Source organism: Panicum virgatum, chromosome 7N (assembly GCF_016808335.1).
Source record: "Panicum virgatum strain AP13 chromosome 7N, P.virgatum_v5, whole genome shotgun sequence".
NCBI lineage: Eukaryota > Viridiplantae > Streptophyta > Magnoliopsida > Poales > Poaceae > Panicum > Panicum virgatum.
Genome location: NC_053151.1, coordinates 10,230,868 through 10,244,615, shown reverse-complemented (window position 1 = coordinate 10,244,615; position 13,748 = coordinate 10,230,868). Strand labels below are relative to the sequence as shown.

Sequence of the window (13,748 nt, the reverse complement as noted above, 5' to 3'; positions counted from 1 at the left end):
GCAAAGGGCGACGGCTTTGCCGTGCGAGTTGACGGCGTGCGCTGCACCGACATCTGCCTGGACCAAGGCTTTCCGGGGAGAAAAAAAAAAGAAATTTGGAGAAAACTCTTTGTTGACGGGTGCGTTACACCACCCGCTAGCATTGAAGAGCACTTGCGGGTTGGATAAGCGTCGGCGGATGCAAATTAATCCTCCAACACGCTAATTTCGACGTGTCAGCCTAAATCATTTCTAACACAGTGATCTACACTGAAGTCCCCATGGTATGCACACTGAGGCTGCGCGAAGGGTGAAAATCCTGCGGAGTTACAAGGCATGCCGGGGAAAGAGTGATCGTAGCTTAGGTAGCAACTAAAATCCTTGCCAACGATTTTGTGCTGGTGGTTTTTTTTTTGAACGAACGGGCACGAGCACGAGAGTGTGCCTATTTTATTGATAGAGAAAAGAGTATAGAAAAGCGGCCGTGCCGCAACGTCATAGGAACGAAAAGGTTACTCTTGCGATAAAAGAAGCGCTAGCTCTTTCGCCCCTGCTACGATCCAGGCCGACGCCTCGTCCCTAATTTTTTCCATGAGGTAGCTGTGGATGACTCGCGTCTGTCGAAGACTCGTCCGTTTCTCTCTTTCCAAAAAGGTTACTCTCGTGCTGTTGGTTTAGAATTTAGGGGGAAAAAAGAATGCACAGTTACAGTATCTATCAAGCAGAACTTGGGCGCCAGGATTGCTAGGTACTGAAGTGATCACGACCAGATTCGAAAAAGAGAATTTCATAACTATCTTTGCGTAGTTCATAAATATATGACGTTTAGGACAAAAAAATTAGTTCAAAATGAACTAATTTCTTTGTTCTAAACATCATATATTTAAGAACGGAGAGAGTAAATTTTTGTTGGTATAAATGAACATACGCTTATCAAGAAAACAACAAATTCAGGCTAACATGTGAAAAAGTAAGTATTCGCTGGGCTTACAAGACACGATAAGTGAGTGGATCTGGGCGGCCTGCTGGCCCGTCAAGAGGAGTTTGCTCAGCCCAGTACTAGTCCAGGATGAGGGGACGGCCCACACGATGCGTTTTGAATTTTGGACCACTGCGCGCGCGAAAGCCGGGACAGAGATCAACATATTCACATCACAGGTTATGCTAACCATGGGGATTTAGTTACTTCGTGACTAAAACGAGATTCTGCACTAAACAAGCTTGCAATCTATAATCCACTCATTCTACGTGTGGACGCAGCTGATCATACGCTACCGCGTCCGAGGTCCGTGGTGATATGATCAAGCGCAGCTGCACCACCCTGCGCTTCAGATCAATTCGTTACTCTGTACGCCTGCAGAGAGGGAGCAACAGCAATGCGATCAGTACTAAAATTCAGATCATGTGCGTGCTCAGCGCTAAACTTCAGATCACGAAGCACTCAGTACGAGGATGAATGAGATTGAAATTACAGTCACAATGTGCCTGACGATTTTTTCGTTTGGAAAAGAATGTACCTTTACTGTCTCAAGCAGAACTTTGGCGTCAGGATTGTTGCTGAAGTGGTCACGAACAGGCTGGGGGAAATCAAAGAAATTGGTATGGTTGCGTAAGCATAATTTTTTTTAGTATAAATGAACATACACTTTGTGAACAGAACTGAAAACAGTTACCAAACAGCAGGGGAGAGAGGAGGGGTTTACCTGTAGTATCTGGTTTATTGCTTTTGCAAGAGCAGGCTTAACATCATCAGGGTGCAGAGCACCACTAGCATAATCTTCAAAGAGTTCTTCTATTCTGTTGTAGGTCCTGTTTAACAGCAGCAAATGTTACAACTGGAAACAAAATTCAGTTTGTGTTGTGTATGATGTGCTGTACATTCCATCCTCTCATGTATGTGTAGATTGATTAACTGGAAAAGTGTTTAGTGGAATATTACTTGCTACCACCGTCAGCGTCCTTGTGAAGCAGATCAAACCTTTCGAACCAAGGGAAAACGATGTACTTGATGTACTCCAAGCATGGATTTCCTTCAGTAATTTTCTGCGGACAGAAAGCCTGTGCTATCTTGGAGTTCACCTGAGACTGCAATAAACAGGTTGATCAGGATTATGGGCACAGGAAAAGAAGGGCATTATTAAGCATTGATTAATAGATTCTAAACTTTTATTATTTTGCAAGAGAACCCTTTGATACATTATAACTGACTAATAGACCACTGAAAGTGGTCACAGTGTTGAAATAAGCAAGGCTGTCAAATTTTTTTTATAAAAAAAGTATGCATCATGATAAAAACCTCATCGTCTTCCATAAAAATGGCCGAGGATGGATCGCTCTTTGACATTTTCTGCTGACCTTCTTTAATACCTGGTAGGATATCTATAATTGCTGTTAACAGAAACAATTTTACAAACCTAATTAACATTAATTTTGGACGAATATAGCAACATAAATCTGTAATAATCACATATGAAGGATACGGTGTGACAGTATAATGGGCTTATTATTTCTTCTAATGGCGTTGCAATATTCTCTGGCAAGCACGTTCACCTTTCTTTGATCCATGCCCATCTGACATATGTCTACCTGGAGAAGGAAAGGAATAATTTGGTATAGTGTTACCAAAAAAGAACGGCGTACCAGAAACCTAGCATAGTGTTAATTCACATTAGCTGTACCAGCTAGGTTGCTGAGTGCATACTAACCTTGAGGAAGAATATATCAGCACACTGCATGAGGGGATACATAATCTGTGCAGCAGTCAGGGCATCAGTATCTCTTCGACCCATGATTTGGGAGCACCTGTGCAGTATTTAAGGAAAAGTTAGTTGCACAAAAAAAAAACTAGGAGCATAACCATATCCTATGTCTGTTCATGACATCTGAAGGAAAACGAACTGCAGATGAGAATAGGTGTACCTGACTATCCTCTTGAAATTTCTTTTCTGGCTGATGTCCATCACAAGTGACCAGTACTCATCTCCACGCTTCTCGATTTCTTCTGAGGCCCATAGGAATTCGACCCCGTCCACGTTCATGCCAAGTACTTTCCAAATCTCAATCATGTAGCTGCCAACAGTTCTGATTTTGTTCAAATCCCCTCCCATCTTGTTATTGAGCATCGCAAACCAGTCGGCTATCCAGATTTTCACTCTGCATCTAGCTTTGAGCATCTTGTTAATACTTATCGCCTTCCCAACACCCTGGAAACAAAAGACGAGAATTCATAATTTCCATTGTACATAGGAATATAAAATCAATAAAGAGAGAAATCTTCCAAGAGTAAATTGACTGAGGTCTGAGAAGACATATGGATTATTTGTCGTGCCTAACCTGTGCAATGTGCATGCGGCCAGAAGGCTCAAATCCATCATAGCAGATTGGATTGGGCTTCTCCTGCAGCAGCCATCTCAGCTCGGCCTCCTCAGTGCACTCCTCTGCAATGCCCTGCAGGATTTTGAACCGCTCCTCCGCTGTCATCATGGGCATACTGCTAGGCAGATTCTCAGTCGAGGACAACTGGGTGGACTGGACACAAAACACAGGTCAGGTTTCTTTTGAACAGCTGGGTGGCCTGAAGGATGTTGAATGAAAGCATGGGTGGTGAATAGAAGTCATTTGCATTGTGAACAAATTCTTTTTCTACATAATGCAAAAATACGCAGCTCTCATGTGTACTGTCCAAAAAAGTTTTTGTTTACAATAATGGAAGTAATTGTCATTTATTTATATTTTGAAAGGAGCATGTACCTTAACGGTATCAACCAGAACTTCAGCATCATTGTTGCTTTTGAAGTGAAGCTTTTGATCACGAACTGCCTGGAAAATAGAAATTGCAAGGTCATAGAAGTGTTGATGGATAAAAGTGAACATATACTGAACATAACTGAATATAAAAGTTCAGGAAAGTGCCAATTTGAGAAAATCTGCCTATTCCCGTTTAAAAAGGTTGGGGAGAAGTGCAATAATTTTTCAGTCATATTAGTTAAGGATGGGGGGGGGGGGTGCGTTGCTTTACCTGCAATATCTCATTTATTGCTTTTGAAAGATTATTCTTCACATCAGCAGGATGCAGAGCACCATCACAATAATCCACGAACACGTCTTGCATTTGGTTGTAGGTTCTGTTTAAGAGGAAAAAAATGTTAGAAACTAGAACCAGAACTAAGTCTTGGCATCTTACAAAGTTAATGCTGCATATTATGTGTTAATCTTGCATATCATAAAGATTGTGGTAGAACTAATTAGCTAACTGACACTTGTAGTAATGGCCCACCTAAAAACAGAAAAAAAATGCAAGTTTGCTTTAAATCTTACTTGTTACCACCATTAGCTTCTGCCCGAAGCACATCAAACCTTCCAAACCAAGGGAAAATGATGCACTTTATGTACTCCAAGCATGGATTTCCATCAACTATTGCAGGGGGGCAGAAAGCCGTTTTTATCTTGTTATTCACTTTGGACTGTAATAATCAAGTTCATACGGAGTTTGTTACCATAGGGAAAAATGAGATTTTGCACTTACTTATAGCGACATGTATAATAGAATTTTGACAGAAAAAGGTTATCTTTTAGATGTAGTATTTACAAATGATTAGTGATGCCCAGGTACCATTTGAAAAAACCCAAGTGAACATAAAAGAAGAGACACTATGTGAATCATTAACATAAAAATGAGCATCACGTGTATATCCATTAGGATCATAAATGAGCATCACTTAGAAGACACAGCATGCATATATATTAAAAATGAGCATCCAAGCTTTTCTAAAAAAGTTAATACATGTTAATACTTTTATGGCAGGTTCTTACCAATAAGCATGTAAAGTAACTTAACCAAGCACATACTTTTTTTTATCAGAGAGCATAGGTGGACGATTGGTCGTAATGTCAGAAGAAAGTAATGGAGACTGTTCTTAAACAAAAAAAAAAAGAATCATGAGAAGAACCTTGTCATCTCCCATGAATATAGCCGATGATTGATCGTTGTTTATCTTCTGGCCTTTCTTAAGATCAGGTAGCATATCTGTCGTTAACGTTAACGGGCAAACAATTTCAGAAACCTGCTTATATCTTCAAACTGCAAAAAAATATGACAGTACATATATCCTGTTGAAAAAGAGCACGTACTGTATGACAGAATGACTGGCTTCTTATCCCTTCCGCTGGCATCGCAATAGTCTCTCGCAAGAAGATTCATCTCACGTTGATCCATGGCCATGTGGCATATGTCTGCCTGTCGTCAAAGGAGTTAAGGAGATGATGAGCTGGAGCACATTGTATACATCAAAATCCTATAGCTAAAAATTGTTACGCCATAATCTTGAGTGAATGAACTAGGAAATAATTAAAATATAGCATATATAAAGTTATAAAATCAATTCTGTAAGTTGCAACAGGATCGAAATCGAACTATATATAAATATATGATAGCTTCTCCTTTTGTGGTGTGAGTTGAGGACAGGCATGAACAATCAACCTGGAAGAAGAAGACGTCGGCGCACTGCATGATGGTGGACAAGAACTGCCCGGCGGTCAGCTTCGTCTCGTCCCGGCCCAAGAGTACCCTCTGGACAGAGAACTTCTGGGCGACGTCCATGACGAGCGGGCCCCAGTACTCGGCGGCGCGGCGGCGGAGGATCTCGTCGGAGGACGAGAGGAACTCCACCTCGCCGCTGCCGCCGCCGCCGACGCCGACGCCGAGCGCCTTGAGCGCCGCCTCCAGTTCCCCGACGTTCCGGCGGGCGGCGTCCCTAACCCGGGCCCAGTCGCCGCCGTCCATCTTGCCGCTGAGGAGCGCGAGCGTGTCGGCGACCACGATCCTCACCCGGCACCCGGCCCGCGCCGCCGCCCTCGCGCGGATCGCCGTCCCAACGCACTGCGCGACGGGCATGGCGTCGGAGGGCTCGAAGCAGGCGAGGCAGACGGGGTGGGGGTTCTCGTCGTCCAGCAGCAGCAGCCGCAGCAGCTCGTCGTCGTCCCCGCCGCCGTCGCACTCGTCGGCGGCGCCCCGCAGGGTCGCCAGCCGCTCCTCCGGCGTCGTCATCACCTCGGCGCCGCCGCCGTAGCTTCAGGAACTGCTACCTAGTAGGCGTAGGAGGAGAGGAGGATGGAGTAGATGATTTGGCGCGGCCAAGCTCGCAGTCGCAGAAGACGAGCGGGCTTCGTGTCCGACACGGTCACGAACGGGGTATCTTGGCTGCAACGGATCGGAACCTAGAGACCTTGCGTGGCCTGACTGCTGAGCCGTGGTTTCCTCTGGGTTTCTTGGCTCCCAAGACGTTTGGTTTGGAATTGGATGGCTCTTGCGAGAGTCAGAGAGAGACGTTGAAGTTGAATTTGCTCAAAAAAGAGAGCCAGAGAGAGAGACGTTAAAGGACCAAGAAAACCGAGCAATGTTCGGCTCTCCTCTTCTCTGCCTTTCGTTTCCGTTCGCCTCTTTCTCTAGGATTTTGATATTCGATTTCTGGTGTTGCAATGGTTAACGTCAGACGTTGCGGCGTGGGGATTGCGATTTTTGCTAGAAGTACGTTTTCTTAGTTTTCTTTTTGAGTGTCTCCATGTCAATCGACTGAAAAATAATTTATCCGTCAATCACTTATTCCAACCATTGGATGTGCAATGGAGCGCAGATTGCTCACTTCTTTTTCTACACATGTTTCTACTAAACGGGTCCGCTTCTGTAGCGCATGCGCCCGTTAACAGTAATGGATCTATTGCGTGTTTTTAGTACCTGTTTTAGTTTGTACGGCTATGGGCCGGTTTAAGGCTGTACGATGTAGCAAGCTTTGTGCCCTAAGACAGGCCCGGTTACATTACGTGTTTGTTAGCGTTATAAATTTTTAGATTTTGAGAAAAAACAGCATCCAATTGTCTGTTCAAAAGTAATATTAATTTTCTCGCAAAAATTGTACTGATTTCACAGATACAACATATATAGCACAAACATAATAATTTTTTATACCATTTAGCACAAACAGATACAATATTTCACGACAAAAATGCATGTGTGTGGTACCTACTTTTTTTTCTTAGACCATTTTCCAGCAGTTAGCTTTTTTTCACACAATTTTCTAGCTACAACACACAACATGCACACAAGCTGTGTTCATTGTGTTTTTTTTCCTACATTTGTTATCCAGTACCTACAACAAACACATACCGTACCCCAGATAACATTTGGAAACAAAAAGTTGCAAGAATTAATTGTAGAGGATATTGGGAAGTAGCATATATTATAGAAATAAATCCATTAGATGCAGCTATCAGCAAACAAAGATGCACTTAAAACTCAAAACAACAAGATGAAATGGATCCAAAACAGCAAGTGAAGCAGACCCCACGTATCTCCATGGAAAAAGATACAGATATGAAATTATGTTCCGCAGTGACCCTGAAAATAAATAGCATATAAGAACTTAACAATATAAAAGACAAACATAAAATATCAGGAATAGTCCAACTATGGTTGAAAATGGGAACAGACATTATAACTCAAAGATGCAAGTGAGGTTGATGACATCAATGATATTAGCAAATTTAGCACAACATGATGTATCAGCTAGAAGCTAATTTATTTAAAAATATATAACTAATATTTAAAATGACAAAGTTATGATTTTATCTCAGTGGGGACCTATATCAGTAGTTGAAAAATTTATGGAAGTAGCAGCATAGAAAATTTAAGCAATAACTATTTATGTCTACCTACAGAAGTTAGATCAATCTTATTCAAAAACTACATAAATGCTAATGTTGTAGTACAGTTAGTTGTATATACGATTTAACCAACCTTGAAATGTACTTCTTCAAAGAATATTAAAAACTTTCAGAGTAAATTAGATGACCATGACCACATAGATATGCAATATCCAATAGAGGCAAGGACAACAAGTAGCTACTAAATTATATGGATATGTCAGCATTGTATCTACTTTGTAAAAAAATGATAGACACAATGTCAAAAAATTTGTTTGCTACTATATTAATAAATAAGAGCATATTGACAAATGGAAGTAGATGATAGATCCTCCACAAACACAAGTACCAAAGATTATGCTACTAAAAATCTTCGCATCAGATCAAGTATTAAACTTGTGACACCTTAGTTAGTTTACAAATATGATAGATCCTCCACAAACACAAGTACCAAAGATTATGCTACTAAAAATCTTCGCATCAGATTAAATATTAAACTTCATAAAACAAAGCCTCCACACACAAAAAATTATACACATATGGTCATTATAAATCAATTCGGATGAACTATAATTAAAGTCTAGAAATAATAGTATGATTGATATATAGGTAACACAAGCCCTTTTGGTACATCCTATAAATTGACTAAATTAAAGAGTAAACCTAATGATGCCATAAGAACATGATAGTCATACTATCACTGCAATAATCATCTCTCTCCCTCCCTCCCTACCTTCCCACATAACACAAACTGACAAGTTACAGGAAACATAACACAAATTGACCAAATAAACAAATGACAATGTACAATTTAAAGTTTTTCCTATGGTAAAAAACGAACAAAATGACCAAGTCTTTCAATACAAAAAGGAGATTAGAATTAAATGTGCAAATGATAAGGTACAAACATACAATTTACAATGTTTTCAATGGTAAAACAGGAACAAACTACCATGTGTTTCCATCAAAAACAAAAGGCTGGAATTAAGTACACAAATGACAAGGTACAATTTACAATTTTTCTACCGTCAAACAATAACAAAATCATCTCAAAAAAATTTGTGGACAAACAATGAATCAAATGCTAGTAAAGAAAAAATATGCCAGAATTAGAAGCAACATTTCTTGAACAAACAATACTTTATATATATATATATGAAACTATTCTTTTCATTTAATAAAAATGCAATTATATGATGAAAGAGGAAAACTATACTTGAGTACCTGAAATTTAAGTCTAAAAATTGTAATTCAGCAAAGAAAGTGCAGTCAGCCAGTCACAAATCAGAAGTTGTGCGAGAAGTTTTGGAGCCTCTGCATAGTACTTACACAAAGGAGAAAAGCGGTGAATTTCATCATGCAGAATGTGGTAGTGCATTGCTCTGGCAGTTACTTGATCTAGACAAGAACAATACATGAAGATCAGGGACATAATTGGAAACCCAATTTGGTAAACAATGAGTACCCAAGATAATACACAAAATTAGGAAGGACGAACTAGGCAATCCACTGACAAAACATGGAGATATATAACTACAATATAGCACATTGAAAGAAGAAACAAATGAAGAAATGATTTGGCGAACTCATGTATAGTTTAGAAAAAAATACAACAAAATAACAAAGAATTAAACAGCTATGCTATAGTGTAATATAATTATAATACTAATTGTTAGAGATTTTTTAATTCAAACATAGTAACCAGATATTTTCTACACAAGAAAAATTATAGTTTAAGTATACTAAAATGAATAAAGTGTAAGCATTACAATACTAATATGCGCTACCTATAAAATTTTCAGACACTATGTCCAAAAAGAAAATAGAAGTCCACATAATGCAGTTTTAAGGACAACTAGCAAACTCAGGGAAGATCGTTGGTACTCGAGCTAGGAATATATAGGAATAATTGCTTTTACAAACAAGGATAAAATGTATGTTCACCGTAGCATACCAACATGAAATTTGTGGCATGCTTGATTGATGCCCCCAACACACAATATTAGCTTAGCACACTGGCTGGGCATAAAACAAAACAGGCTCATGGACAAAAGGTTTTGACAAAAAATTCCTAACTGTATGTGTCTGGTATAAGTTTGAAGCAAATTCTGAATTAATCCCTCAAATTTCATGATAACACTTAAAGATCCAAAAAAAATATATTGAGAACTTATCTCGCACATATTGTAAGTGTTGAAGTATATTGAGCCCATGTGTATAGAGGCCCATCTAGTGGCCCATGTATAGGATCTATATATACCCACCCATCTAGGGTTGGAGGAATACACTAATCATTCTCTCCATTATGGTATCATTAGCTTAGGGTTTTCTCTCTCTTCTCTTCTCCCCTGCAGCCGCCGCCCCTGTTCTGGGCGCTGCAGCAGCCGCCGCCGGCGCTATGGCCGGCCGCCGGCCGCCGGCGCCGCCCCTCCCGGCGCCATCCCTCTCCTCCCCTTCCTCCTTCCCCCCACTTCCTTCCTCCCCTGCTTCTGCGGCCGCATGGCGCCCCACCGCCGCCGCCCTGACCCCTGCATCCGCAGCCACCGCCACCGCCCTGACCCCTGCATCCGCAGCCGCCGCCGCCGTCTCTGCTACCGGCGCGGGGGGCGCGACCCCGGGGGCACCGGATCTGGCTCCGGCGCCGCCGCCTGGGGCTCTCCGGCCTGGCGCGCGCCGGCCGCCGCGCTGGCCATCCTCCCGCCAGCGCAGGACGTCGCGGGGGCCGTGGGGGTCGCAGGGGCCGCGGGTGCTGCGGGCGCCGCCGCCGTGGGCGCCCTGCAGCCCCTGCAGCAGCTGCCTGCGCAAGGCGAGCTGCTCGCGCAGGGTCCAGGGCCCGCTGTGGCCACCGCAGCCGCCCTGCAGCAACCTGCGGCTGCTACTGCCGCTACAAGCGCGGGGCCAGGAGGTCCCCCGCAGCAGGCACTGACCAGCGACGCTGCCGCCGCCGCCGCCACTGAGGCGCATCGCGCTGCGGTAGCCGCGGGCAAGCAGCCCGCCGTCGCGACTCCCACGTGGCCCGAGCTCGGGATGCCTCCCATGGATGCGCCGCTCGCCGCTCGCCGCCTTCCGTGGACAGCAGGCCGACGCCGCTCTCGCTGCGGCTCTCCTCGCCGCCAAGTCGGAAGCTTCGGCGGCCCAGGAGCGGGTCCGCGTGGCTGCCCTCGCCTGGGAGCGTGAGCGCGCCACGGCCGACGCCCTCGCCCTCCGGGTCGCCGAGGCGGAGCGCTTCCTTCGCGTCTCCTCTGGCCAGCCCGTCAACCCCGAGCACGGCACCTCCTCCTCCCACCTGGCCCCACCCGCTGGATCTGGCGCTCGGTACGACCCGACTGACCCCATGGTCGCCCAGCTCCACCTCCAGGCGGCCGGCGTCCAGAACATCAGGGCTCTGGTCTCCGTCCTCCTCGACCCCGCGTCCTCCTCCTACGGCCGCTGGCGGGACCAGGTCCTCCTCACCCTTCGCCGCTACGCCCTCGACGACCACGTCCTCGCCGACTCGCCGATCGAGACGCGGGACGTGACGTGGCTGCGCCTCGACAGCGTCGCCCTGTCCTGGATCTTCGGGACCATCTCCCTGGATCTACAGGACCTCGTCAGGACACACGGCGGCACCGCGCGGCAGGCCTGGGTGGCGCTCGAGGGGCAGTTCCTCGGCAACGCCGAGTACCGCGCTCTCCAGCTCGACGCCACCTTCCGCACCTTCGTGCAGGGGGACCTCTCAGTCGGTGAGTACTGCCGGCGGATGAAGAGCATGGCCGATGCTCTTCACGACCTCGGGGATCCGGTGTCCGATCGGGTCTTGGTGCTCAATGTCCTACGGGGACTGAGCAGCACCTACGACCACATGAAGGGCTGGATCGCCCGCCAGCGGCCCTTCCCCACCTTCCTGCAGGTCCGGGACGACCTCGCCCTCGAGGAGATCACCAGGGGTCTCGCGCTCGGATCGTCCTCGCCCACCCCCGCCGCGCTCGTTGCTACTCCACCGGCCTCCTCCGCTGCTTCTGCCACCTCCCTCCTTGGTGCTGCTACCGCCGGGCAGACCGGAGGAGGGGGGGCCGTGGACGTCGCCGGCGACGGGGTGGTGGTGGCGGCACTGGTGGCCCAACTTCTGGGAGCACCGGTACCGGTGGGGGCTGTCGGGGCGCGCCGCCTCCTCCGTCTCCGGCTCCCGCTCCTGCCCCTGCCGCTGGAGGTACGCCCTGGCCATCCTTCAGCAACCCATGGTCAGGGCGCATCTCGATGTGGCCGTTCCAGGCTCCGGGAGGGGGGCACCGTCCTCAGCTCCAGCCGGCGGCCATGTTCACTGGCGCTGCTCCACTCTTCGCGTCGTCCTGGACCCCGCCCGTTCAGCCCTGCCAGCAGCCAACCTGGCCTGGGGGGTGGGACCAGGCCGCTCTGCGCAGTCCTTCAGCACCATGGGACTGACGCTGCCGACCAGCACCGAGTGGATCGCCGACTCGGGCGCCTCGTTCCACACCACTCCCGATGCTGGTATCCTCTCTTCTATCCGACCCCCACACCCCTCTTGTCCTTCTTCTATCATGGTTGGTGATGGGTCTTGCCTTCCTGTCACCGCCGTGGGTTCTGCTCCTCGTCTTCCCAATGTTCTTGTCGCTCCTCAAATGGTTCACAACCTTCTTTCTATTCGCCAGTTTACTGCTGACAACTCATGTTCTATCGAATTTGACTCCTCTGGTCTTACTGTGAAGGATTCGGCTTCCCGGCGTCCGCTCCTCCGATGTGACAGCCCGGGGCCCCTTTACACTCTTCGACTTCCTGCTTCCGCTACCTCGCCTTCGACTTCTTCGTCTTCTGCTTTTGCCGTGACGCCTTCTTCCACCACCTGGCACCGCCGGCTTGGTCACCCCGGCCGCGACGTTTTGGCTCAGCTACGCCGTAGTACCGATGTTCCATGTACTAGGGCTCCTGCTGAGCACCTCTGTCATGCGTGCCAGTTAGGTCGTCATGTTAGACTTCCGTTTTCTTTTTCTTCTTCGCATGCTGCACATGCTTTTGATCTTATTCACTGTGACCTGTGGACATCTCCTGTACTCAGCATGTCTGGCTATAGATATTACCTGGTCATTGTTGATGATTTTTCTCATTACTCTTGGACTTTCCCTTTGCGCGCCAAGTCTGAGACCTTCCCCACCCTCCTCCACTTCTTTGCCTGGGTGTCCACTCAGTTCGGCCTCACCGTTAAGGCCGTCCAGTGTGACAACGGGCGGGAGTTCGATAACTCCACCTCCCGATCTTTCTTCCTGTCTCGGGGTGTTCAGCCGCGTATGTCTTGTCCGTATACCTCTCCTCAGAACGGCAAGGCTGAGCGGATGATTCGCACGACGAACGACGTCGTGCGCACCCTTCTGATCCAGGCTTCTCTCCCCCGCGCTTCTGGGCTGAGAGCCTCCACACCGCCACCTACCTGCTCAACCGCCTTCCGTCCACTGCTTCCCCAGCTCCCACTCCACACCACGCTCTTTTCGGTACCCCTCCTCGCTACGACCACCTTCGGGTCTTCGGGTGTGCGTGTTACCCTAACACATCCGCCACCGCTTCTCACAAGCTGGCGCCCCGCTCGACTCGTTGTGTGTTCCTCGGGTACTCCCCTGACCACAAGGGGTACCGATGCTTTGACCTCACCTCTCGCCGCGTTCTGATCTCCCGACACGTCGTCTTCAACGAGTCGGATTTCCCCTACTCCACCTCCTCCACACCTTCTTCTGATCCCGAGTTGGCGTCTCTGTTTCCGCCTGACCCGGTGGTTCAGCCACCGTTACCTGTCTGTCCTTTTCCTGTAGGTTTTCCCGGCGCACCGGCACCACTTCCGGTGATCTCTGCTCCGCCGAGCGCGGCCCCGGTGCCCGCGGTCACGCCACGCGCGGCCCTCGGACCTCCGGTCGTGCCGCGCATGGACCCGGTGTCTTCTGCTGCGCCACGCACGGCCCCGGTGCCTTCCCCTGCACCTGAGCGATACGCTCAGCCGATGCAGGTGTACCGGCGTCGTCCGGCGCCGAACCCGGCGTCGCAGCGGTACGCTGAGCCGGTGCAGGTGTACCGGCGTCGTTCCGGTC

The 13,748-nt window shown here is 47.4% G+C and overlaps 2 protein-coding genes across 2 annotated transcripts; one reads left to right on the top strand and one right to left on the bottom strand.

Annotated features, from left to right (window-relative positions):
* Nucleotides 1–912: 912 nt before the first annotated feature.
* On the bottom strand, nt 913–5,125 carry LOC120682670 (tyrosine--tRNA ligase 1, cytoplasmic-like). The gene is made up of 13 exons (XM_039964649.1): nt 5,110–5,125; nt 4,929–5,005; nt 3,998–4,103; nt 3,730–3,798; nt 3,313–3,507; nt 2,899–3,182; nt 2,685–2,781; nt 2,460–2,565; nt 2,276–2,358; nt 1,919–2,064; nt 1,683–1,788; nt 1,497–1,556; nt 913–1,333 (listed from the first exon to the last, which is right to left on the bottom strand). The coding sequence occupies exons 2-13, from the start codon at nt 4,934–4,936 to the stop codon at nt 1,313–1,315; spliced, it is 1,281 nt and encodes a 426-aa protein (XP_039820583.1). The 5' UTR covers nt 4,937–5,005; nt 5,110–5,125; the 3' UTR covers nt 913–1,312.
* Nucleotides 5,126–10,176: 5,051 nt separating this feature from the next.
* Nucleotides 10,177–13,508, top strand: LOC120680925 (spidroin-2-like). Its single transcript, XM_039962500.1, has 2 exons — nt 10,177–10,650; nt 13,476–13,508. The coding sequence occupies exons 1-2, from the start codon at nt 10,177–10,179 to the stop codon at nt 13,506–13,508; spliced, it is 507 nt and encodes a 168-aa protein (XP_039818434.1).
* The last annotated feature ends 240 nt before the right edge of the window (nt 13,509–13,748 follow it).